At 45.9% G+C, this 27,037-nt stretch overlaps 1 protein-coding gene across 2 annotated transcripts in view; it reads right to left on the minus strand.

Moving 5' to 3' along the window:
- The window catches only part of CEP104 (centrosomal protein 104), a 54,673-nt gene that overhangs the window by 10,351 nt on the left and 17,285 nt on the right, over window positions 1-27,037 (minus strand). The window contains exons 5-15 of one of the 2 annotated variants that reach the window (XM_060088855.1): window positions 26,253-26,315; window positions 25,889-25,965; window positions 23,135-23,303; window positions 22,599-22,754; window positions 21,437-21,664; window positions 19,454-19,651; window positions 18,705-18,872; window positions 17,891-18,064; window positions 9,863-10,039; window positions 7,282-7,488; window positions 6,703-6,810 (exon numbers count right to left, since the gene is read on the minus strand). In XM_060088855.1, the coding sequence (XP_059944838.1) occupies window positions 6,703-6,810; window positions 7,282-7,488; window positions 9,863-10,039; window positions 17,891-18,064; window positions 18,705-18,872; window positions 19,454-19,651; window positions 21,437-21,664; window positions 22,599-22,754; window positions 23,135-23,303; window positions 25,889-25,965; window positions 26,253-26,315 (1,725 nt within the window). The remainder of the gene's footprint in view (window positions 1-6,702; window positions 6,811-7,281; window positions 7,489-9,862; window positions 10,040-17,890; window positions 18,065-18,704; window positions 18,873-19,453; window positions 19,652-21,436; window positions 21,665-22,598; window positions 22,755-23,134; window positions 23,304-25,888; window positions 25,966-26,252; window positions 26,316-27,037) is intronic. The other variant, XM_060088856.1, reaches the window with a different exon arrangement.

Below are 27,037 nucleotides of genomic sequence, written 5' to 3' on the forward strand. Positions count from 1 at the left end.
CTGGGCCCGTGAGCCATGGCCGCTGAGCCTGCGCGTCCGGAGCCTGTGCTCCGCAACGGGAGAGGCCACAGCAGTGAGAGGCCCGTGTACCACACACACACACAAAAAAATTCTGCCGTTCTCAAAAGTTTTGGAGCTGGATGGTGGTGGTGTCTACGCAATGATGTGAATGTCCTCAATGGCACAGAACCGTACACTTAAAAATGGTTAAAATGGTAAATCTCATGTTATGTATATTTTATAATAATAAAAAATAGAAAAAACGTTCTGTCATCCTCCTGCGAGCTGGCTTCAGTGATCCTCTCAGGACAAGGACAGCAGGCTGGCACCCACCCTCCCGAGCGGCCGTGCCGTGTGGTCTCTCCTCCTGGAGCAGCGGCCCTTGTTCCTGCCGCATCTCTGGAGCCCTGGGCAGGGCTGGCCCAGTGCAGGTGCTCAACAAATCCTGAAGGATGAAGACGAGCCAGAGGACAGGCCTCCATGCCCCGCACCACAGACGCTGCGGGGACGCATAGCCTGGTGACCTCGGCAGCCCCCAGGCCGGGCACGGCTCCCGCGCTGCCCCACCGGTCCCCAGCCTCCTCTCTTCTGTTCCTCGGTGGCCGCTTTCCCGCTCTTCTCACAGGCATTCTGACATGCCAGCGTCCAGCGGAATCGTCACTGTCACTTTCTGTCACAGGCACTTCGACATACATTCAGTCGTATTTTTTTTCTTTTTTGCCATGTTTAGTCACTTATTCTTTTTCTAAAAAGCAGTGGTCAGAACACTTCCCAGGAGACTCACCCTCATGAGCACAGCCGGCCTTATGCGCCCACATCCTCTCCCTTTTACTATCAACTTAAGGAACTTAATCACAAAAACCAGAGTGATGGCACAAATTTAAATCACAGAGGCGGGGCCCTTCAGAAGGGACACGTTTCATATAACCAAACACCATCTGATGCCCCCTGTGCACTAGGGCTCAGTGCTTCCTGATGGGCAGCATTTGCCCCAAACCTTCCTTTCTTAATGCATGGAAATCAGATCTTCATATTCAAGCTTCTTTTCCTCCTTTGCCTCTGAAGGAGGCGAGAAGCTGCAGAGAGGACTGCCGTCCTCTACCCCGTCCCCGCTCCGCCAGCTCCTGCAGCCCCGAGCGTCCTCTCTGAACTCGGCTGGGCCAGCAGCGCACTTCATCCCCGCGGAGAATGACGAGCATGCACATGTTACTGCTCCTTTTTCATTTCTAATTCTGTTGATTTAAGTCTTCTCCCTTTGTTCTTGATGAGTCTGGCTAATGGTTTATCAATGTTGTTTATCTTCTCAAAGAACCAGCTTTTAGTTTTATTGATCTTTGCTATCGTTTCCTTCATTTCTTCTTCATTTTTTTCTGATCTGATCTTTAGGATTTCTTTCCTTCTGCTAACTTTGGGGTTTTTTTGTTCTTCTTTCTCTAATTGCTTTAGGTGCAAGGTTAGGTTGTTTATTCGAGATGTTTCCTGTTTCTTAAGGTAGGATTGTATTGCTATAAACTTCCCCCTTAGAAATGCTTTTGCTGCATCCCATAGGTTTTGGGTCGTCGTGTCTCCACTGTCATTTATTTCTAGGTATTTTTTGATTTCCTCTTTGATTTCTTCAGTGATTACTTCATTATTAAGTAGTATATTGTTTAGCCTCCATGTGTTTGTATTTTTTTTTTTGCGGTACGCGGGCCTCTCACTGTTGTGGCCTCTCCCATTGCGGAGCACAGGCTCCGGACGCGCAGGCTCAGCAGCCATGGCTCACGGGCCCAGCCGCTCCGCGGCACGTGGGATCTTCCCGGACCAGAGAACGAACCTGTATCCTCTGCATCGGCAGGCGGACTCTCAACCACTGCACCACCAGGGAAGCCCGCATGTGTTTGTATTTTTTACAGGTCTTTTCCTGTAATTGATATCTATAGGTCTCATAGGGTTGTGGTCAGAAAAGATACTTGATACAATTTCAATTTTCTTAAATTTACCAAGGCTTGATTTGTGACCTAAGATATGATCTATCCTGGAGAATGTTCCATGAGCACTTGAGAAAAATGTGTATTCTGTTGTTTTAGGATGGAATGTCCTATAAATATCAATTAAGTCCATCTTGTTTAATGTATCATTTAAAGCTCGTGTTTCCTTATTTATTTTCATTTTGGATGATCTGTCCATTGGAGAAAGTGGGGTGTTAAAGTCCCCTACTATGATTGTGTTACTGTTGATTTCCCCTTTTATGGCTGTTAGCATCTGCCTTATGTATTGAGGTGCTCCTATGTTGGGTGCATAAATATTTACAATTGTTATATCTTCTTCTTGGATCGATCCCTTGATCATTATGTAGTGTCCTTCTTCGTCTCTTGTAATAGTCTTTATTTTAAAGTCTATTTTGTCTGATATGAGAACTGTTACTCCAGCTTTCTTTTGATTTCCATTTGCATGGAATATCTTTTTCCATCCCCTCACTTTCAGTCTCTGTGCGTCCCTAGGTCTGAAGTGGGTCTCTTGTAGACAGCATATATATGGGTCTTGTTTTTGTATCCATTCAGCCAGTCTGTGTCTTTTGGTGGGAGCATTTAATCCATTTCCATTTAAGGTCATTATCGATATGTATGTTCCTATTCCCATTTTCTTAATTGTTTTGGGTTTGTTAGTGTAGGTCTTTTCCTTCTCTTGTGTTTCTTGCCTAGATAAGTTCCTTTAGCATTTGTTGTAAAGCTGGTTTGGTGGTGCTGAATTCTCTTAGCTTTTGCTTGTCTGTAAAGCTTTTAATTTCTCCATCAAATCTGAATGAGATCCTTGCTGGGTAGAGTAATCTTGGTTGTAGGTTTTTCTCCTTCATCACTTTAAATATGTCCTGCCAGTCCTTTCTGGCTTGCAGAGTTTCTGCTGAAAGATCAGCTGTTAACCTTATGGGGATTCCCTTGTGTGTTATTTGTTGTTTTTCCCTTGCTGCTTTTAATATGTTTTCCTTGTATTTAATTTTTGATAGTTTGAAGGGAGAAGACTCAAATCAATAGAATTAGAAATGAAAAAGGAGAAGTAACAACTGACACTGCAGAAATACAAAAGATCATGAGAGATTACTACAAGCAACTCTATGCCAATAAAATGGACAACCTGGAAGAAATGGACAAATTCTTAGAAATGCACAACCTGCCAAGACTGAATCAGGAAGAAATAGAAAATACGAACAGACCAATCACAAACACTGAAATTGAAACTGTGGTTAAAAATCTCTCAACAAACAAAAGCCCAGGACCAGATGGCTTCACAGGCGAATTCTATCAAACATTTAGAGAAGAGCTAACACCTATCCTTCTCAAACTCTTCCAAAATATAGCAGAGGGAGGAACACTCCCAAACTCATTCTATGAGGCCACCATCACCTTGATACCAAAACCAGACAAGGATGTCACAAAGAAAGAAAACTACAGGCCAATATCACTGATGAACATAGATGCAAAAATCCTCAACAAAATACTAGCAAACAGAATCCAACAGCACATTAAAAGGATCATACACCATGATCAAGTGGGTTTATTCCAGGAATGCAAGGATTCTTCAATATATGCAAATCAATCAACGTGATACACCATATTAACAAATTGAAGGAGAAAAACCATATGATCATCTCAATAGATGCAGAGAAAGCTTTCAACAAAATTCAACACCCATTTATGATAAAAACCCTGCAGAAAATAGGCATAGAGGGAACTTTCCTCAACATAATAAAGGCCATATATGACAAACCCACAGCCAGCATCATCCTCAATGGTGAAAAACTGAAACCATTTCCACTAAGATCAGGAACAAGACAAGGTTGCCCATTCTCACCACTCTTATTCAACATAGTTTTGGAAGTTTTAGCCACAGCAATCAGAGAAGAAAAGGATATAAAAGGAATCCAAATCTGAAAAGAAGAAGTGAAGCTGTCACTGTTTGCAGATGACATGATACTATACATAGAGAATCCTAAAGATGCTGCCAGAAAACTAGTAGAGCTAATCAATGAATTTGGTAAAGTAGCAGGATACAAAATTAATGCACAGAAATCTCTGGCATTCCTATACACTAATGATGAAAAATCTGAAAGTGAAATTAAGAAAACACTCCCATTTACCACTGCAACAAAAAGAATAAAATATCTAGGAATAAACTTATCTAAGGAGACAAAAGACCTGTATGCAGAAAATTATAAGACACTGATGAAAGAAATTAAGGATGATACAAATAGATAGAGAGATATACCATGTTCTTGGATTGGAAGAATCAACATTGTGAAAATGACTCTACTACCCAAAGCAATCTACAGATTCAATGCAATCCCTGTGAAACTACCACTGGCATTTTTCACAGAACTAGAACAAAAAATTTCACAATCTGTATGGAAACAGAAAAGACCCCGAATAGCGAAAGCAATCTTGAGAACGAAAAATGGAACTGGAGGAATCAGGCTCCCTGAGTGCAGACTATACTACAAAGCTACAGTAATCAAGACAGTATGGTACTGGCACAAAAACAGAAATATAGATCAATGGAACAGGATAGAAAGCCCAGAGATAAACCCACACACATATGGTCACCTTATCTTTGATAAAGGAGGCAGGAATGTACAGTGGAGAAAGGACAGCCTCTTCAATAAGTGGTGCTGGGAAAACTGGACAGGTACATGTAAAAGTACGAGATTAGAACACTCCCTAACACCATACACAAAAATAAGCTCAAAATGGATTAAAGGCCTAAATGTAAGGCCAGAAACTATCAAACTCTTAGAGGAAAACATAGGCAGAACACTCTATGACATAAATCACAGCAAGATCTTTTTGACCCACCTCCTAGAGAAATGGAAATAAAAACAAAAATAAACAAATGGGACCTAATGAAACTTCAAAGCTTTTGCATAGCAAAGGAAACCATAAACAAGAACAAAAGACAACCCTCAGAATGGGAGAAAATATTTGCAAATGAAACAACTGGCAAAGGATTAATCTCCAAAATTTACAAGCAGCTCATGCAGCTCAATAGCAAAAAGACAAAGAACCCAATCCAAAAATGGGCAGAAGACCTAAAAAGACATTTCTCCAAAGAAGATATACAGATTGCCAACAAACACATGAAAGAATGTTCAACATCATTAATCATTAGAGAAATGCAAATCAAAACTACAATGAGGGCCTCCCTGGTGGCGCAGGTGGTTGAGAGTCCGCCTGCCGATGCAGGGGATACGGGTTCGTGCCCCGGTCTGGGAGGATCCCATGTGCCGCGGGGCGGCTGGGCCCGTGAGCCGTGGCCGCTGAGCCTGCGCGTCCGGAGCCTGCGCGTCCGGAGCCTGTGCTCCGCAACGGGGGAGGCCGCAACAGTGAGAGGCCCGCATACCGCAAAAAAAAAAAAAAAAAAAACTACAATGAGATATCATCTCACACCAGTCAGAATGGCCATCATCAAAATATCTAGAAACAATAAATGCTGGAGAGGGTGTGGAGAAAAGGGAATACTCTTGCCCTGCTGGTGGGAATGTGAATTGGTACAGTCACTATGGAGAACAGTATGGAGGTTCCTTAAAAAACTAAAAATAGGGGCTTCCCTGGTGGCGCAGTGGTTGAGAGTCCGCCTGCCGATGCAGGGGACATGGGTTTGTGCCCTGGTCTGGGAAGATCCCACATGCCGCGGAGCAGCTGGGCCTGTGAACCACAGTCGCTGGGCCTGCACGTCCGGAGCCTGTGCTCTGCAATGGGAGAGGCCACCACAGTGAGAGGCCCGCGTACCGCAAAAACAACAACAACAACAACAACAACAAACGAAAAATAGAACTATCACATGACCCAGCAATCCCACTACTGGGCATATACCCTGAGAAAACCATAATTCAAAAAGAGTCATGTACCAAAATGTTCATTGCAGCTGTATTTACAATAGCCAGGAGATGGAAGCAACCTAAGTGTCCATCATCGGATGAATGGTTAAAGAAGATGTGGCACGTATATACAATGGAATATTTATTACTCAGCCATAAAAAGAAATGAAACTGAGTTATTTGTAGTGCGGTGGATAACCTAGAGTCCATCATACAGAGTGAAGTAAGTCAGAAAGAGAAAGACAAATACCGTATGCTAACACATGTATATGGAATCTAAGAAAAAAAATGTCATGAAGAACCTAGGGGTAAGACGGGAATAAAGACACAGACCTACTAGAGAATGGACTTGAGGATATGGGGAGGGGGAAGGGTAAGCTGTGACAAAGTGAGAGAGTGGCATGGACATATATACACTACCAAACGTAAAATAGATAGCTAGTGGGAAGCAGCCGCATAGCACAGGGAGATCAGCTCGGTGCTTTGTGACCACCTAGAGGGGTGGGATAGGGTGGGTGGGAGGGAGGGAGATGCAAGAGGGAAGAGATATGGGAACATATGTATATGTATAACTGATTCACTTTGCTATAAAGCAGAAACTAACACACCATTGTAAAGCAATTATACTCCAATAAAGATGTTAAAAAAAAAAAAGAGCATGCAAATGATTCAGTGGAGGATTCCTTTTACTTACCCCTAAACTAATTTAAAAAACAACAAAGAATAAGGATACCCATTTGGAGAATCCCATGAAAAGCAAACCAAGCATGCTGTGCGTCTACGTAAGGAAATAAACGGTCACAGGATTTTGACCGAGAGCATGACGGTGAAAGACAGTGAACCTTGCCAACCTGGACTTCAGCCTGCATCTCCTTTAGTGCCGCCAACTGCCCTTGTAAAGTTTTAATTTCTTCTTTCTTGCGTTTTTCTGCTTCTTCTGTAGCCGCTCTTTTCTGTGCCTGGTATGAAATGATTTTCCATTAGAATTGATTTTTAGGGTAGTGTTGGAAATTGTGTGATAAGTTATAGCATATAAATTATGTTTCTTATGTATTATAATCGTCACTAAGACTAATACTATAGCTAGGATTAAAAGAAAATCCACCAGATTAATCTAATAAATGTTTACTGGTTATTTTTTTTTTCTTTTGGAATTAAAATACTTTTTAAAAATTTTATATTGGGGTATAGTTGATTAACAGTGTTGTGTTAAATGTTTCCTGTTGATAAACACTGCAGGTGTCCTCCCGGCCATCAACATCCCTACACAGACAAGGTGGAAGAGCCAGGACGTGGGCTCAGGGACCAGTGTCCTCCGTGTGCTGTGTTTCCCATCCCCATAGCCCCATGAATGATGTGTCTGTTTACTCACGTACCAAGTCACTTCTTAAACCCAGGACCAGGTCATAACTTCAGGGAAGTTAACTTACCCTAATTTCAGCATCTGTAGGTCTGCCGTCTATCGTAGCAAATCCCTCAAAAAGTGTCTTATAGAGGACGCTCCTGCGGGTGGCACTCTCCTCGGGAGGGAGGCACTCAAGGACCAGAGCCCGGTGCTGCGCGTACAGGTCCAGGATCATCCTCACCGCTGAATCCCGCACCTTGTGCTCCCTGTGCTCCAGGGCCTGCACTGCGAACTAAGAAGAGGGTCGGGACGTGCTCTTGTTACTGGGTCTCAAAATAGCCACGTTTATTTCTTCTGGCATAAAAGAAACATAGGGATATCATGGACATTTGAAAAACACAGACGACAACGCCCACGGAATTCCAGCTATTAAGATACAGAGTTTTCCTCACTTCCTTTACTTTACATGTGCAGCTGAACTCATGTTGTATGTACAATTATTAGTGTTTTGCTTTTTCCTACTTCAGGTATTAAATAGCATTTTTAAAGTTCATCCCCCCAGAAACTTCATATTAAGTATTAGATAATATTTCAATCATAAAGAGGAAATATAATAAATTGCATGCCTCCACCATCTAGATTAACCAATGTTTATCATTTTTGCCATGTTTGCTTCAACTCTTTCTAAGAAACAGAACCCTAGGTCTACGGTTCAAGTCCCCTTGAAGTCTCCCTGGCCCCCTGTCCCCTCCCACCCTCCTCCCCCCTCAGAGGCATCAGTGTCCTGAAGCTGGAGGGCACGCGCCCCCCAGACGTCTTCACTTGCTGCACAGTGTACGTGCCGTGTGCGTGTGTGTGTGTGTACACGTAGGATTTTTGTTTGGCATTATAAATGATTCACTGTGCTTATCATTCTGACACTTTATTTCTTCTTATTCAATGTTCCTTTTTCAAGATCTGTGCATGACCTTGACGTAGGCAAACGACCCACCCCATCCATTTTAAGCGCTTTAGTGTCATCCGAACACTTCACAATACCCCGATGTTCCCACGTATAGTAAACCCACGTCCCCTCCGGGTCCTTTGGGCGCCGGCCCCTCACTGGCTGGGCTTCCTCACTTCCTGTGCCTCCGCCTGCCACACACTCAGGTTTAATCCCAGACCTTGTCCTTCCCAACCCCTGCACCAGCTCGAGAAGTTCTGACCGTGAGGACCCCCCGGGATGATCACCTCCTGCCTCTCCAGCTCACCTGTCTGCACTCCCTCCCATCTGCCACCTCCCGCGAGTCTTTCCCGCCCCGCGTGTCCATCACCAAGTCACCCCCGGCATCCCTGCAGGCCCTCAAATCTGGGGCCCCTCCTCCTCTGTGTTCCCAGGTGAAGCAGAAGGTGCTGTGGGCTCGGGAATTGTGCCAGCTGGTTTCATGCTGGACTTTGGGCCATGGCGACCCTGGGGTCCTTGGCATCATGCAGTAAACTGACCCGTGACTTTTCCTGGTCGGTTTCCCTGCTCAGAGGTCAAGGGCAGCATCTCATACTTCCTGCTTGCCTCTCAAACCTCCCCATCCACTCTCGGCTTTGAGCCAACGCCCTCCTGTTGAGAGGCTGGCTGGCAGCTGCCCGGCTCTGAGCCGAGCCATCCAAGCGAGCACTGCAGCCCCATTCCGTCGGCTGCTTGGGGTCTTTGTTCCTTCAATTAAAGCCTCACCCTCACCTCCAACTTTTACTCATTTCTCCTCCTTCTTAAACTCTCCGCCTGGATCAAGCCCACTGCATGTAGACGGACCAGCACCGGGTGACGTGCTCACCAACCCAGTTTCCCCACTTCCTTGGGGCACAGTTGTACACGCCTCCCGGGCCCTGCAGTGAGGATGGGGCCACCTCACTGGATGGAAATGTCTGAGAGTGGCTCGGCCTGTGGACACCTCCACTCGTAACCTCTAGTCACCCTCCTCCGTTCAGTGACCTTGGAGGTCAAGTGTGAAGCCGTGGCATCACACTGGGAGGAGACGGAGCCCCCGAGTGCCCACAGAGCAGAGCGGCTTCTGTCCCCACAGATGGCACCGGCCACAAGAGACAGCAGTGAGCCTCTGCTGTGTCACTGCCCTGAAGATTGCGCATCTGTGATGGCGGCACAGCTTACTGGACCAAAGCTTACGCTGGGATCCTGACATGGGTGTGGCCCTAACAAGGATGTAAGCATGTGGGGCCGGCTTATGGTCTGTGCTGGGGAACGAGAAAACTGACGTGGAGGCAGGACAGACAGTGGCCACGTGACGCAGGGCAGGACAGGGGACACTGATCCATACTCAGGAGGAAGTCCAGGGGCTATAAGTGAACGGACACAATCAGTGTTCACTTCTGGGGCTCATGGGGTTGTCCAAAGCACAGAACATGCACCTCCTTCCACAGATCTGCCACCCGCTATGACACGGCGTCATTGCTTGCAGAGCTTGCTTCCCTGGGGACATGGCTCTGCACGGCTCACGTCCCGACACCATGGTGCAACCGGCAGCGCGACTCCAGCGCCCTCATGTGTCAGAGGAAGCAGCGACGTTCCGAAATCGCCCCCCACCTCTGCACGCAGCCAACACCAGCCAGACGCTTGCCATGCTCCGGCCACCAGCTCGGGGCCCAGGCTGCGGCAGCCACCCTGGGGCACTTACCCGCATCACGCTGTCCACGGTGAAGCCCATGCCCTCCGTGCCCAGGTCCCGCAGCAGCCGGGCCAGCAGCGCCATCTGGCTCATGGCCAGGTGGGCCGAGGAGTTGGCTTTTAATGGCTGGACCAGGTAAGATGGGATAAGCTGGAGAGACTTCACTTCCTTAAACAAGGCCATTTCCTATAAAAACCAACATCATTTGTTAAGTTTTACTGGAAAATGCTAAGGGCAACTTAGTGCCATCCGCAAAGTAAACACTGAAGGAAAAAACAGGAAACAAAAAATGACAGTGACAAGTGGCAGTAAAATCACTGATCTATAAGCTCATATTTCTATTTAAGATGTAGTAACAATTAAAAACAAAAACCAAAAGCATCAGAAATAAAAACCACGATCACTTGGAGATTAATGAAATCTTTACAGCAAATGTGATCGGTAACTTAAGGTTTCTCTTCTCAGGATTTCACAACCTGAAGAAAAAGGTTTTCTAGTTTCTAAAATTATGAAAGAAATTAGTCCTGCTGCGAGAACCACCGTTTTGGTATTTATTTAACATCAGCCAAGCATGTAAACCACGCACAATACTCCAGGCGAACAGACCCCTGATGGGTTTAGATGAAGGAGGGTAAGTACCTCCACACAGTCCAACGTCTCCAAGTGAGCAAGTCTTCCCATAACTAAGATTTCATCATTTAATTAGCCAGATGCAGAAAAAGAAAAAAAGGTAAAATATTAAAGAAAAAGATGGAAGAAACAATAAAATACTGATACAATATGAGATGTAATATAGAAAGACGTCTGTTTTTAGCAGGCCTGCAGGCCACACTACCCAAAACACCCTCATTTTGACAGTACAGTTAACTCTCTCTCTGGGCCCGTGAGTAGCTCTGAACCAAAGGAAAGAAGAAAGAGGAAGGACAGCCCCTCAGAGCAGCATGAACAGTGAACTCGCACATGACACACAGATGCTGAGGACACGGGGATGGAGGGTCGCTTGCCCAGATGCTGGTGCAGAACGAGAACAGCTCCCAAGCAGAGGACGCTCAGCACCACACTGTCTCAGAGGTGGATGTGGCTTGAAAATAATTAGCTGCATATTCAATGCATCCTTTGACAGATTTCCCCCAAATAGTATCACTTACTTGTCTTCTCTGAAAATTTAAGTTCATTAAACAAAACAAGATCAGTGGTTCTTCATGTTGGAGAAACTATGGCAGCTTTGGGTTCCTTCCCTAGAAAGCTGTGCACACTCGCAGCACTGTGTGTGACATTCGAAGAGCTCGCAGACTTTCTGAATCTTAATTTGAGATCTCCTAGACCAGATGGAGTCACTAATTTAAAGAGAGCAAAGCATATTCTCACACTGCTCGTCTAAGCGTGTGCCCCAAACTCTGTTTTTTAAACTTGTTATTGGAGTATAGCTGATTTACAATGTTGCCTTATTTTCTGCAGTAGAACAAAGTGAATCAGTTATATATAAATACATACCCACTCTTGATTATTTTCCCATATAGGTCATTACAGGGTACTGAAAAGAGTTCCCTGTGCTATACAGTAGGTCCTTATTAGTCATCTATTTTATATATAGTAGTGTGTATATGTCAATCCCAATCTCCCAATTTATCCCTTCCTCCGTGCTTTCCTGTTTTCTATGTCTGTGACTCTCTGTTTTGTAAATGTTCATTTGTACCCTTTAAAAAAATTCCACATAAAAGCAATATCATATGATATTTGTCTTTCTGTGTCTGACTTCACTTAGTATGATAATCTCTAGGCCCATCCATGTTGCTACAAATGGCATTATTTTGTTCTTTTTTATGGCTGAGTAATATTCCATTGTATGTATGTACCACATCTTCTTTATCCATTCCTCTGTTGATGGACATTCAGGTTGCTTCCATGTCCTGGTTATTGTAAATAGTGCTGCAATGAACATTGGGGTGCACGTATTGTTTTGAAATATGGTTTTCTCAGGGTATATGCCCAGTAGTGGGATTGCTGGGTCATGTGGTAGTTCTATTTTTAGTTTTTTAAGGATCCTCCATACTGTTCTCCATAGTGACTGTACCAATTTACTTTCCCACCAACAGTGCAAGAGGGTTCCCTTTTCTCCACACCCTCTCCAGCATTTATTATTTGTAGACTTTTTAATGACAGCCATTCTCACTGGTGTAAGGTGATACCTCATTGTAGTTTCGATTTGCATTTCTCTAATAATTCAGCTATGTTGAGCAACTTTTCAAGTGGTGTTTGGCCACCTGTATGTCTTCTTTGGAGAAATGTCTGTTTAGATCTCTTGCCCACTGTTTGATTGGGTTTTTTAAAATATATATATATTGAGCTGCATGAGCTGTTTGTATACTTTGGAGATTAATCCCTTGTCAGTTGCTTTGTTTGCAAATATGTACTCCCATTCTGTGGGTTGTCTTTTCGTTTTGCTTATGTTTTTTTTTGCTGTGCAAAAGCTTTTAAGTTTAATTAGGTCCCATTTGTTTATTTTTGTTTTTATTTTCATTACTCTAGGAGGTGGACTGAAAAAGATCTTGCTGTGATTTATGTCAAAGAGTGTTCTGCCTATGTTTTCCTCTAAGAGTTTGATAGCATCTGGCCTTACATTTAGGTCTTTCATCCATCTTAAGTTTGTTTTTGTGTATGGCATTAGGGAGTGTTGCAATTTCATTCTTTTACATGCAGCTGTGCAGTTTCCCCAGCACCACTTACTGAAGAGACTGTCTTTTCCCCATTGTATAGTCCTGCCTCCTTTGTCATAGATTAGGTGACCATAGGTGAGTGGGTTTATCTCTGGACTTTCTAGCCTGTCCCATTGATCTGTATGTCTGTTTTTGTGCCCGTACCATACTGTTTTGATGACTGTAGCTTTGTAGTATAGTATGAAGTTAGGGAGCCTGATTCCTCCAGCTCCATTTTCCTTTCTCAAGATTGCTTTGGCTATTCGGGGTCTTTTGTGTTTCCATACAAACTAAAGATTTTTGTTCTAATTCTGTGAAAAATGCCATTGGTAATTTGATAGGGATAGCACTGAATCTGTAGATTGCTTTGGGTAGTATAGTCATTTTGACAAAATTGATTCTTCCAATCCAAGAACATGGTATATCTACCTGCTTGTGTCTTCTTTGATTTCTTTCATCAGTGTCTTAGAGTTTTCTGCATATAGGTCTTCTGTCTGCTTAGGTAGGTTTATTCCTAGGTATTTTATTTTTTGTTGAAAAGGTAAATGGGATTGTTTCCTGAATTTCTCTTTCTGATCTTTCATTCTTCGTGTACAGGAATGCAAGAGATTTCTGTGTATTAATTTTGTATCCTGCCATTTTCATCAAATTCATTGATGAGCTCTAGTAGTTTTCTGGTAGCATCTTTAGGATTTTCTAGGTATGGTATCATGTCATCTGCAAACAGTGCAAGTTTTACTTCTTCTTTTCCATTTGGATTCCTCTTCTTTCTTTTTCTTCTCTGAATGCCATGGCTAGGACTTCCAAAATTGTGTTGAATAAAACTGTTGAGAGAGGACACCTTGTCTTGTTCCTGATCTTAGAGGAAATGCTTTCAGTTTTTCACCATTGAGAATGATGTTTGCTGTGGCCTTGTCATATATGGCCTTTATTATTTTGAGGTAGGTTCCCTCTATGCCCACTTTCTGGAGAGTTTTTATCATAAATAGGTGTTGAATTTTGTCAAAAGCTTTCTCTGCATCTACTGAGGTGGTCATATGGTTTTTATTCTTCAGATTGTTAATATGGTGTATCACATTGATTGATTTGCATATGTTAAAGAAACCTTGCACCCCTAGAATAAATCCCACTTGATCATGGTGTATGATCCTCTTAATGTGTTGTTGGATTTGGTTTGCTAGCATTTTGTTGAGGATTAATTCTATGTTCATCAGTGATGTTGGCCTGTAATTTTCTTTTCTTTTTTTGTAGTATCTTTGCCTGATTTTGGTATCAGGGTGATACCAAATATCACCCTGGGAGTGTTCCTTCTGCAATTCTTTGGAAGAGTTTCAGCAGGATAGGTGTTAACTCTTCTCTAAATGTTTGATAGTATTAGCCTATGAAGCCATCTCATCCTGGACTTTTTTGTTCACACTGCACAGCATGTGGAATCTTAGTTCCCCAACCAGGGATGGAACCCATGCCCCCTGCAGTGGAAGCAGACTCATAACCACTGGACCACCAGGGAATTCCCTGTTAGAAGTTTTTAAATCAGTTTCAATTTTGGCACTTGTGATTGGTCTGCTCATATTTTCTATTTCTTCCTGGTTCAGTCTTGGAAGGCTGTACCTTTCTAAAAATTTGTCCATTTCTTCTAGGTTGTCCATTTTATCGGCATAAAGTAGCTTGTAGTAGTCTTTTATGATCCTTTGTATTTCTGTGGTCTGTTGTAACTTTTCTTTTTTATTTCTAATTTTATTGAGTCCTCTCCCTTTTTTTTCTTGGAGTCTGGCTAAAGGTTTTTCAATTTCGTTTATCTTCTCAAAGAACCAGCTTTTAGTTTCATTGATCTTTGCTATCTTTTTCTTTGTCTCTATTTCATTTATTTCTGCTCTGATCTTTATGACTTCTTTCCTTCTACTAACTTTGGGTTTTGTCCTTTCTCTAGTTGCTTTAGGTGTAAGGTTAGGTTGTTTATTTGATATTTTTCTTGTTTCCTGAGATAAGACTGTATTGCTGTAAACTTCCCTCTTAGAACTGCTTTCGCTGTGTCCCACAGGTTTTGGATTGTTGTGTTTTCATTGTCATTTGTCTCCAGATATTTTTTGATTTCCCCAGTGATCTCTTGGTTATTCAGTAGTGTATTGTTTAGCCTCCATGTGTTTGTATTTTTTAGTTTCTTTCCTGTAACTGATATCTAGTCTCACAGCATTGTGGTTGGAAAAGATACTTGATACAATTTCAATTTTCTTAAATTTACCAAGGCTTGATTTGTGACTCAAAATATGGTCTATCCTGGAGAATGTTCCATGAGCACTTGAGAAGGAAGTGTATTCTGTTGTTTTTGGATGGAATGTACTATAAATATTAAGTCCATCTTGTTTAATGTATCATTTAAAGCTTGTGTTTCCTTATTTATTTTCATTTTGGATGATCTGTCCAAAAAGTGAAAGTGGGGTGTTAAAGTCCCCTACTATTATTGTGTTACTGTCGCTTTCCCCTTTTATGGCTGTTAGCATTTGCCTTATGTATTGAGGTGCTCCTATGTTGGGTGCATAAATATTTACAACTGTTATATCTTCTTCATGGATCGATCCCTTGATCATTATGTAGTGTCCTTCTTTGTCTCTTGTTAACAGTCTTTATTTTAAAGTCTATTTTGCCTGATATGAGTATTGCTACTCCAGCTTTCTTTTGATTTCCATTTGCATGGAATATCTTTTTATGTCCTCTCACTTTCAGTCCGTACGTGTCCCTAGGTCTGAAGTGGGTCTCTTGTAGACAGTGTATATATGGGTCCTGTTTTTGTATCCATTCAGCCAGTCTGTGTCTTTTGGTTGGAGCATTTAATCCATTTATATTTAAGGCAATTATCAATATGTATGTTCCTATTGCCATCTTCTTAATTGCTTTGGGTTTGTTTTTGTATATCTTATTTCTTCCCTTCTTCTTTTACTGTCTACTTTTGTGGTTTGATGACCATCTTTAGTGTTGTATTTAGGTTGTTTTTTCTTTTTTTGTGTGTATCTATTGTAGTTTGTTTGGTTTGCATTTCCCATGAGGTTTAAAAAAAATATTTATTTATTTAATTTATTGGCTGTGTTGGGTCTTCGTTTCTGTGCGTGGGCTTTCTCTAGTTGCAGTGAGCGGGGGCCACTCTTCATCGCGGTGCGCAGGCCTCTGTCGTGGCTTCTCTTGTTGCAGAGCACAAGCTCCAGACGTGCAGGCTCAGTAGTTGTGGCTCATGGGCCTAGTTGCTCCGCAGCATGTGGGATCTTCCCAGACCAGGGCTCAAACCCGTGTCCCCTGCATTGGCAGGCAGATTCCCAACCACTGCGCCACCAGGGAAGCCCTCCCATGAGGTTCTGATATAGCAGTCTATATATAAACAAGGTTGTTTTAAGTTGCTGGTCTCTTACTTTCCAATGCAATTCCCATTTCCTGCATTTGTGCTCTCCTCTTCTCACGATTACTGGTTTTGATTATCGTATTTGTGTGTGGATGATTTGCTCCTTAAAGTGTACATTTGCCTTTACTAGCGAGCTTTCCCATTTCTTAGTTTTCTTGCTTGTAGAAACAAGAATATTTCCCCCCCATCCCTCCACCTAGAGAAGCTCCTTTAGCATTTGTTGTAAAGCTGGTTTGGTGGTGCTGAATTCTCTTAGTTTTTGCTTGTCTGAAAAGCTTTTGATTTCTTTGTCAAATCTGAATGACAGCCTTGCTGTGTAAAGTATTCTTGGTTGTACGTTTTTCCCTTTCATCACTTTAAATATATCCTGCTACTCCCTTTTGGCCTGTGGAGTTTTTGCTGAAAAATCAGCTGATAACCTTCTGGGGATTCCTTTGTATGTTATTTGTTGCTTTTCCCTTGTTGCTTTTAATATTTTTTCTTTGTATTTAATTTTTGTTAGTTTGATTAATATGCATCTTGGCATGTTTCTCCTTGGGTTTATCCTGTATGGGACTCTCTGCACTTCCTGGACTTGGGTGACTATTTCCTTTCCCACGTTAGGGAAGGTTTAAACTATAATCTCTTCAAATATTTTCTCATCCCCTCTTTTTCTCTTTTTCTTCTGGGACCCCTATATTTCGAATGTTGGTGTGTTCAATGTTGTCTCAGAGGTCTCTGAGAGTGTCCTCAATTCTTTTCATTCTTTTTCCTTTACTCTGCTCCTTGGCAGTTATTTCCACCATTTTATCTTCCAGCTCACTTATCTATTCTTCTGCCTCAGTTATTCTGCTATTGATTCCTTCTAGTGCATTTCCCATTTCAGTTACTGTGTTGTTCATCACTGTTTGTTTGTTCTTTAGTTTTTCTAGGTCTTTGTTAAACATTTCTTGTATCTTCTCCATCCGTGCCTCCATTCTTTTTCTAAGATGTTGGATCATCTTTATTACCATCATTCTGAATTCTTTTTCAGGTAGACTGCCTATTTCCTCTTCATTTAATTGTTCTTATAGGTTTTTACCTTGCTCCTTTGTCTGCAGCATATTTCTCTGTCTTCTCTTCTTTCTAATTTACTGTATTTGTGGTCTCCTTTTGCAGGCTACAGGGTGGTAGTTCCTCTTGCTCCTGGTGTCTGCCCCCTGGTGGGTAGAGCTGGGTCTTGTCCCTCTGGTGAGCAGGGTTGTGTCAAGGGGTGTGTTTTGGGGTGTCTCTGAGCTTAGTATGACTTTAGGCAGCCTGTCTGCTAATGGGTAGGGCTGTGTTCCTTTCTTGCTGGTTGTTTGGCCTGAGGTGTTCCAGCACTGGAGCCTGCAGGCTGTTGGGTGAAGCTGGGTCTCAGTGCCAAGACAGGGACCTCCAGGAGAGCTCACGCTGATTAATATTCCCTGGGGCTGGGAATTCCCTGGTGGTCCAGTGGCCAGGACTTGGCACTCCCACCACGGTGGCTTGGGTTTGACCCCTGGTTGGGGAACCAAGATCCCGTAAGCCGCACAGTGCAGTGTGCCCCAAACTCTTAAACGCTCACTTCTATCTTAGTTTCCCCCAGCGCCCAGGCTAGAGGAGGTGTGTTTGCTGAAAGAATAAAAATATTTAGATCAAGACCATTATACATCTTTTTTTTTACCCCATTTTTCTATTCTGATTTAATTCTCCATATATTTTTATTTATTTAAAAAATTAATAGTGTACGTTGAATAAGAAAAACACTAGAAAAAGCAAACTGTACATTTTAATCATGTTTAAGGCAACATTTACCTGGTTTAGAACATAAGGAAAATATGATGGTGAATCACTAAGGATAATCTATGATGCTCTTGGGTAGACAGGATCTTGTAAGGTATTAAGAAAGTCAAGTATCTGTAGTTATATTTTTATTATTTATGGTTTCAAATTCTGTGGTGAAGTTCATACCTGAATAAAATTGGAAGCTATAACACGGAGGCGAGCAGAAGAATCTCCAGTTCTCGTGAGCAGAACAGGAATGGTCCTTTCCACACAGTGAGTTGTTTCAAGCTTACCCAGTTTATGTTTAGGAATATATTGTGTGATTAACATTTTCAACAATTTCAAAGATGCCTGAAAGACCTAAGAAAAAAGTGATAAAAACAGATGAGCCACTCTAACTGAATTCCACCAACAGAAAACATGAAATTTACTATTAGTTATAAACACGAACGTTACGCTGAAAACTACACGCTGTCTGAAGGACTGCAAATGGCCAACTGAAAACTGCCCTGTGAGCACAGTGCCCTGCACACGGAAGGCACGGGCTCTTATCTCCCACGTGTCATAAAGTCCCCGATATCTCTCCATGAGCCAGATATCTGACATTACTGCTGAACTGCATGAGCTCCTGTATGAATACAGACGACAGTGTAATTGTGGGATGTTCATCCTTAAGGCCCTTTCAGGGTCAGGAGAAGTCAGTGGTAACTCCCAAGCTCCTCAGGTGTCATGAAGAACAAAAACATAAAGGGGCATGTATCAGTCGTGGTGGCCAGGGCTCTGTGCACATGGCACCAGAGGGCACGGCCCATGGGGACAGACCTCAGACTCCTCAGCGACCACGTTCCTTCCTCGAGAGCTTCATTCCTAGTGACACCACATGCTAGGTGACAACAGTACGGGGGACCAGGCTGCCTCTCGGGCTACCCTGACCTCCTGGGGACATCCCGGCAGCTCTCTGGCAGACACGGGGGCCCCTGAGGGGCGGGCGGGGACTCACTGGGGTCACGATGTCTCGGATGGCTCTCCTGATGAGGAATACGGCCGCCCTCAGCGTGCTCTTCAGGTCTTCCTTTGGGGTTGCCGCCGGTGCATCCATCAGCTGTTTATACAGGGCGAGCAGCGCGTCCTCCCGGTGTGACCATGTTTTGGAATAGGCCCCAGCCACCTGGGACGGCGGGAGCCGGCCCCTCAGAGTGGGCACTTGGCCACAGCCCCTCCCCAGCAGCCCCGGCAGTCCCAACAGCCTGCACCCTGCACCCCCGGCCTTGGTTTGTTTTAAACCAAGACACAGCTTTTCTAATAACAGGACCTCCACCCACTAGGTATGTGTATTTGGAGAAATACTCCTCCTAATGTGGGAAATTTAAGTTTATGTTAAAACATGGAATGCATTAAAAGTTCCAGCACGAGAACCTTTTGAGGCTGGTGACACGCTCATGTTTTGTTTGCTCTGCTGTCCTCTTCCCTGGAGCTGGCGGTGCTCTCAGGCGGGAGCTGGTGTTGGACCCCAGCCCTGTCAACACCACAAAGAAGGCCCAGGCTTAAATGGATACTTGTCATGAAATCTGAAATTCTAGCTTATGCTTGTGCTGCTTCACATAAGGAGTAACTACCAAAAGACTTTTCCATTGAACAGTGAGGACAAAGGGCAGTTGCAGCATCAGGACCAGCAAGCCTGGGAGCCCTGTGGAGCCGCCCGCCCCTGCCCGTTGTTTGCAGGCTGTTTATACGAGCTTCTGTTCTTACCAAGGCCTCTCCCAGCACGTCCACGGCGGAGCTGGCTTCGTGCAAGGCCTTCTCTGTTAGAGGCTCAGGCTCGCCCACGGTGCCCGCTCTGGGAGGCTCGCCGCTGTCCGTGTCCCTCTTCTCTGGCTCCGTGGCCACTGCCCCAGGCTGCTTGCGGGTTGCAGGAAGGGGCCGCTCATCGTAGGGCAGGGACTCGAGCTGCGGGAGGACAGGGCGGCTGCCGGGCTCGGTGCAGGATCCTCCCCACGTACTGACCCCCCCGTCTACACCCATGGGCTGACTGCTTGGGACCTACCTGGTCAGAATGATGGTATTTTGCTAAATATCAGTCTCATCAAGTTAGAATAATTTATACCATAGGGTGTAAGTGAAAAAAAATTAGATCAGGGGTTTTATTCCCTTCTAAACTTCCTACAGACCTAATAAACAAGCAATGTAGATTCTGCCGCAATTACTATTTACAACTAGTGATTTCAGTTCAGCTGACAGTAGGTCACTAGAGTAAAAGTCATTACAGTTTTTTTCTGGCAAGACCCTTGGCATTTTCTTAGTTTATTAGTTTATTTCTGAGAAATAACTATCAAGCCTCATTTTAAACGCATCCAGTATCCAGCAGCCTTGAACTAACACAGGCAGCCAAAGCTCCGGATCCTTATCCACCTCTGTCTGCACCCTTCAGCAGACATTTCCCGAGCTCTGTTCTTGGTGACCCACGTAGAGCAATGGGAAGACAGACTCCCCGCCCTCGACGGGCCTCGTTCTCAGAGGGAGACAGATATACATTAAACAAGTAAACACGTCACAGACTTCCAGGTAACTGAGGGCAGAAAGAGCGATTCCAGAGTCACTTTCTGAGGCAGGTGTCACGGTGACACTGGACAGACAAGGAGGACCGTTTATTCATACTTAATACTTGCTGAGGTCTTAACTGGGTGTACAACACACGTGAAATTCAGTTTCTCATCTTTTAAAATGTACTCACACTTGTAGAACAAAACACATTGAGGTACTAAAAAAGGAGAAATTAGAGTACTTTTAAATTGAAGTGTGAAACATAACAATTAAGTTACAGACAAGATATCACTGGAGGGAGAGGGAGGATGGCAATGCTCACAGACACGCCCTGGAGAGCCAGCGTCACGAGGGCGTGGAGGCCGTGTGGCAGCTGTGGGCCTCTCCAGCTTTCCTGGGCCTCTGGCTGCCATCGGCACTTGCCTGTGCCCGCCTGGCATCCTTCCTTCCTCCCCAGGGTCTACTGGCCACATGGCCATGCACGGCAGGGGCTCCAGAGAGGCCCTAACAGGCCAGTTGGCACCTTTGCCCCCTCTGGTCCTCGTCACTGCTCCTGAGGTGGCAGGTGACTGAGGCCGATCTAAGCAGGGTTAACCCGGGGACTCTGCTTAGAATGGGACGCACACTTCCCCCCAGATGGCACAGCGTACAGACCTGAAGCTAAGGCCACGTGACGAGCCCAGCCTTCCGAGAGGGCGTCTCAGAACCACAGAAAACAGACTCGCAAGACAGAAATCAAACCAACCCTGGAACCCAAGTGACCTCTTAAAATTCTCAGTTATAAATGCCAATAACCCCCAGTTTGAACCAGGTTTTCTGTCCCCTGCCACACAGGAGGTTCTAACAGGTACGGTAACTGTATACAACTTGTACCGAGGCTCTACTAAGGTCATGCCAGGGTAGGAACCTGACGAATATTGTCTCATTTATTCCTGGAAACCACCCTTTAAGAAGACGTCTGTACATCTTTGCAAAGAGAAAAGCAGAAGCTCAGAGGATGAAGTGTGTCTCAGCCATTGGCCGATGTTCCGGCCGCAGCTTTTTTGCCCCTCTCCTTGACGCAGCACGGGTAAGGCTGTCACTGTTTTGTACCGATACATCCCTTGCCCCGGGAAAGCACCCGGCATGATGCGGGTCCCCACTACATACATGTGGAATAAACTGCCCACAGTGTGAACATGAGTTACCTACATGGGCCTCGGGAGGAGGATCTGTGGTGGGGGGTGACCGGTTCACCACGCAATGCTGAGGAGAAATGTCCAGGGGATGCGATGAAGGCTCCTCCTGAAGGAAAGGGTCTGCAAACCAGTTTTCTGTCCCCCTTTCTTCTGGCTGTGGCAGTGAGAGTGCAGGCTGCTGGTGGTGAGGGCTGTTGGAACGGACCAGGGACTGGAGGGGCAAGTCCAGAGGCCTTCGTATCTGGGGAGAAATGGGCCATTCAATCCCCAGTGTTACTGCCCCACCAGACACACCCTTGTTCCCCCAGGGTAGCACTAGTTTGGGAAGGCAGAGGGGGAAACCCACACTGATGAGGTCCCATAGCCATGTCACTGCCCCCGACTGTCTCTGGATGGTTACTGTGTGGACCACTCAAGTGACACCTGTACCAAAACACCAGCGTGGCCGTGAGCGTCCGTGCATGGGGTGCTATGGTGGGGAGGCCACAGGCGGGCAGGGAGCACCCGGGCTGGACCCAAGAGGCCTGTGCTGGTCACTCCGTGTCTGCAAAGCAGGCTACTTCGTGTCACCTGAACGAGTGCAACGGACTCAGTGGTGGTCACATGCTGGGCCAGGAGCAAGCGCTCCAGGCAGACAACTGCATCTGAGGCTCCCTGTTCTCACCCCCGTGGATGGGATGGGGAAACTGAGGCACAAAGAGGCCAAGGAATGAGTCCGAGACCACAGAGTTGGACGGAGGAACGGAGCCCGGGGTCTGGCAGCGAGTGCCAGAGGCAGCACTCCCTGCACTGCCCTCTGGGTGCCGGGCCTGCGTCCCAGCCTGGTACGTGGGCTCCGGACATGAGACCCACCCCCACCCAGCCTGAGCTGTCAGGGTGGTGCTCTCTCCCTGCACTCCCAGGGGCTGCGTGGGCAGGGCTGCCAACAGAAGAGATGCAGTGGCCCACTGGGAAGCCTTCCCACCCGGCCTGCCCTGTCTCCGCCTCTGCAAATCCTCCTGCAAGAGTGCGTCAAGGCCAGGCCTACGACACCGGCCCTCGGGCTTAGCTACCTGTCACCGCTGTCGCCTGAGCCTGACAAAGTCTTCCGCTTTGCAAAACACACAACCACCCCTGTGGACCCCACGACGGCTCTCCAGGGCCCCGGTCCCAGCTGCGGGCCCCCCGCCACCCACCAGCTCGGCGTCCACCAGCCCGTGCAGCTGCAGCCGCTCGTACACCTGGCTGCGGTACCGCTCCATTTGCTGTTTCTTCTCCTTGGCCAGGTCGTAGTCCTCCTTCTCCACGGCACAGCGCTTCTCCACCTCGTACCTGCCCAGCCGCTCCCCGACCTGAAGCACACGGCGTTGGCTTTGGCTTCGCATGTGGACCGACTCACGCGAGGTGCAAAGACGGTTTTAAAGTAACGCTTTGAGGACAGTGTGGGCGACCAACTCCGTGTCGTGGGGAGAGGGGAACGGCACAGGGAATGGAGGGAATGGGCCACCGCCACCTGCGAGCTCACAGTCGTTTAAACATCTTACGTTTCCTGCAGCCGCAGGCCGGCACGCGGCCCCGAGGAGGGCACTGCAGGAGTGTGTGCTCTTGCTGTTCTTCATGTGCTGATGCCCCTGAACCCACACTAACCCCGCAGCCTTCAGAGGCCTGCCGTTTGCTGACCAGGAACCAGGGCAGTTAGACACGGAGCCGCCGCCTTCCCCGCAGGCAGTACCTTCTGCAGGTCAGCGATGGCCTGCTTGAGCGTCTTGGCGTCATCGTAGCGCTCCCTCTGGGCCGCCTCGCGCTTCCTTTCATCTAACCTGCGGATAATCTGTGCCACTTCCGGATCCTGGTACATGTCAAAGGCCAGGTCATCTAGTGGGGAAATATAGTCAGACTTCCTAAAGGAAAGGAAAGGAAAGGAAAGGAAAGGAAAGGGTACTTTAGAGCCAGTTTCAATCTACGTGACGCTGCAGGGGGAGAGTGGGCCCCGTGCTCAGTGCTGAAGACACACAGACAGTCTGGAAAGGTCCCACCCACACCCGTTCCGGAGCATTTCCTGCCGAGAAAGCAGAGGCTCAGAGAAGTCAGTAACGGGCTTCAGGTCACATAGCAAGTGCAGGCAGGGCTTGCTGACCCCACAGCTTATGCTCTTGGCCATGAATTATATGCACACGGGGCATCTGAGCCTTCAGTGCGTTCATTCACTTGTTCAGCAGATATCCCGAGTGCAGACCGTGCAGGGCTCTGCTCTGGGTGCAGGGACAGGACAGAGCATGTGAATCATCTGTGGACGTGGAAAAACCAAAACCAAAGCCAGCCATGAGCAGGCCCCAGCCCTGCAGAGGCTGGCTTGGTGGCCCAGGCCGAGTCCAGGGTTGCATTTCACGCCACAGTAATGGTGACGTGCATTAAAGATGGAGAACTGCTACCACTGGGCTTGTACCTCAAAGTGTCCAATCATATGACATCACCATCCAGTCCTGCAGGAGATCAGAGAAATCCTTCCCAGAATAAATGACCTAAACGTGATCCGAATAACCTGTTTCGGATTACGCATCGCCTCCCTCTTTCCTCCCAATTCCATAACCGGCCAGCAGCTTTCTTCTGGGCCTGACGTTTAGAACCAGGATGCCGTTTTAACTACTCGACAGAAGCATTAGGGGAAACGGTCCAGAGCCTCCCAATCTGCTGCATCAGAGGCAGGAAGACACCTGCTGTTAGCTTCACCTTGGGTGTCCTTGCACACAGGGAGTCTCATTAAAGAGATTATTTGTCATTAAAGTTTGGTTGATTAACAATATATTCAAACAGGACAGGGGACCAAATCACCTTTCAGAAGCAGCCAGGATCCCCTTTCCCCAGGCCTTGACTCAGGCGGCTGCGGGCACAGCAGCGGGCACACGGCCACGGCAGCTGTGAGCATCTCCCTTCATCTCAGTGATGACTGAACCAGAGCACGTTTCTGTGCTTCCAAGATCTGTTGACTCTTTTTACCTGAATACACACCACACTCTCAAGTCTAACTCACTCTGCCTTGAAGTTCCAGAGGTGAAACCAAGACTTCATTACAGTATAAAAACCCTACGAAGGACGAAATGATGTTGCAATGCCCAGGCATCAGCAGCGCCCACTTTCCACGATGCCCCAGCGTTGCCTGTGGACTCAGCCTTGGGCGCTGCCCACAACCTTTCAAGACCTCCCTCTACCTTCAGGAAAACCCTGTCGGGAGGTGGGGTGGGTGAGGCAGGACAAGAAACTGCAGTGTACCATGCCCCATGGCTAGCTTGATAAAGAACTGATTTAAATAGAAACCACAATGCCCCAGAGGGCTTTTCTGGAGATACTAAACCGGTAAGTGAGCTTAGTCATCCCTGTTCACCAAGGGCAAAGCGGGGGGGCGGCACCTCCACGACGCTGAAGGAAGTACCTGCCGTCAGTGCTCCCCGAGCTCCTCACCCCGACCTGGCAAGGTGAGGACTCCAGCAGGCGGCAAGGATCCGGGCTGAGGACTGAGGCGGAGCTTGTGTAGGCGGGAGGATGGGTCACCCTGCACCCGTGACTTTTTAAACACCGTAAGCACGGCCTCCACTCCAGTGTGCCATACTCAGCACCACCAGTGGCTCCGAGCAACGGCACAGAGAACTGACCCCACGTTTGGTGCAAATGGAAGACCCAGCAGTTCTGGCCATGTGCATGTGAGCGCGGAAATACACCACAGGTCATGGGCAAATGTCAACCGTCTACTAACATCTAAGCATCTTATTTCTTCGCTATTGGGAAGTTGCCATCAGAGAAGGGGACCTGGGTATTGTTTCGAATCCCTTTCTCTTTAGGCCGGGCGCCTGCGGAAGGCGTCCCCCTGCCTTAGTAAACAGCAGGCACATGACAAGGGTGTGGAAGGACTCTGTCCCAGAGGGGCACCTAGGGACAGAGGGTGTAAAGCACCGTGCCCTCGGCCTTGCCCTCCACGCCTGACTTGCTACAAGAGTCAGCAAGATAGTAAAGCCTGTATAACTGTCCACGTGAGGAGCGTGGAGAGGAACTTACAGAAACTGAAGTGACATGCAGTTCTCACTCCCTTAAGGAATGAGGTTTTAAAGCAGATATAAGATGAACTTTGGGGTAACTGGTAATCTGGGTCAATTAATACTTCAATTCTTACCTATGAATTTGCCTGTGCCACCAAGATATCAAAGGATGGCTGACAGATCTTTTATCTGATGCAGTTGAGGAACTGTCTAGTAATACCAGAACATACAAGAAACGAAGTCATCTCTGAAGGGCAGTGAATGAAGATGTGCTAAATAAAACGGTGACCTTAATCTGCAGGGTATTTAAGACAATCCCATCAGTGGCTTATTCGGCTCCAGGCTGAATGTAGAGGCCACCAGGTCCAGGACCCTTTCTTTGGAGCTGACTTGCACTTTCATGATCCCAAGGAAAGTTACAGAAATGTACTGCCTCGGGGGGGCGGGGCTCTTACCCAGAACAAGTTCCTTCGAGAGCTGGGTCCTCTGTGTTGTGCCCTAGATAATGATCAATCAGCTTCTCTCTAGAGGTCTTTGGGGGAAAAAGTTATGCTTAGTATCTCAGAGGGAAAAGGAACAACATAAAACAGATGATTTGACATAACGGTGCCAGTCAGGGAGCTTCAATGATCCTAGTGTCCTGGAGGGACAACTAAAATTCTCGAGTAAAGTTTAATACAACAGCTGCTGAAAATTATCTGCTAGCTCACCAGATCATTTTGTGAGGATTTTTAGGATGATACTTTTGTGACAAAAATAAACGATCCCCTCTTGTTGGATACAAATGTCCCTCTTAGGAATGAAACTTCCCAAACTTACAATATTGCTTTCATCACTGAAATCTGCAGGGTCTCCAATGATATTTACTGCAACCAAAGCAACCTAAGAGAGTTAATCAACAGAAATTAAGGATAAAATGTTGGACATGACTTAACCCCTTTATAACAAACTCTGAGCCATACTGTCATAAAACGGGATGATGTACAGCAAAATGCTTTAATTTTAAAATCTCACGCTAATATAGAATTATTAATAACTTTTATAAATTATATAAGTTAATATTCTAATGCTGAACCAAGAGGGTATTTTAATGTTTAAAGGATGCTAAAACAATACAGCTAAAAAACCTCCAAAGTTTTAACCTAGCTTTATATTGAACCATCCACTCAAGGTTAAGGATGGGGTCACATCTACATGATCGTGGTAAATGAGATCATGAAATGAAAACCTACGTTAACATAGCCTGGTTTGTCCAAGGCACTGATTCTCACTGGACGGGGAGGAGCCGCCTTCCCGTTACCTCCTTCCTTGAGAGTCACAGATGCTGAACTGAAAACTGAGGAACTACTGGTGAATACACAGATGGGGTGGAGGAGGGAAAAGGCTCAGAATTCTGCTGTCAAGTACGGACCAGGCAACGCGACTCTGTCTCAGAACTCTCCAGCTCACTTGCTTAGCATAAAGCTCTGACTTGCTGGAATGTTTGCATTCCTCTTGGAGGGGGCAGGGAGTGCTGTAAATACTTGTGCTCATTAACAAGACTGCTCTGGACACAGTTGACTTCCACTATATTCTTTATGCCAAAAAAATAAAAAGAAAGGGAG

This window comes from Mesoplodon densirostris, chromosome 2 (assembly GCF_025265405.1).
Source record: "Mesoplodon densirostris isolate mMesDen1 chromosome 2, mMesDen1 primary haplotype, whole genome shotgun sequence".
NCBI lineage: Eukaryota > Metazoa > Chordata > Mammalia > Artiodactyla > Ziphiidae > Mesoplodon > Mesoplodon densirostris.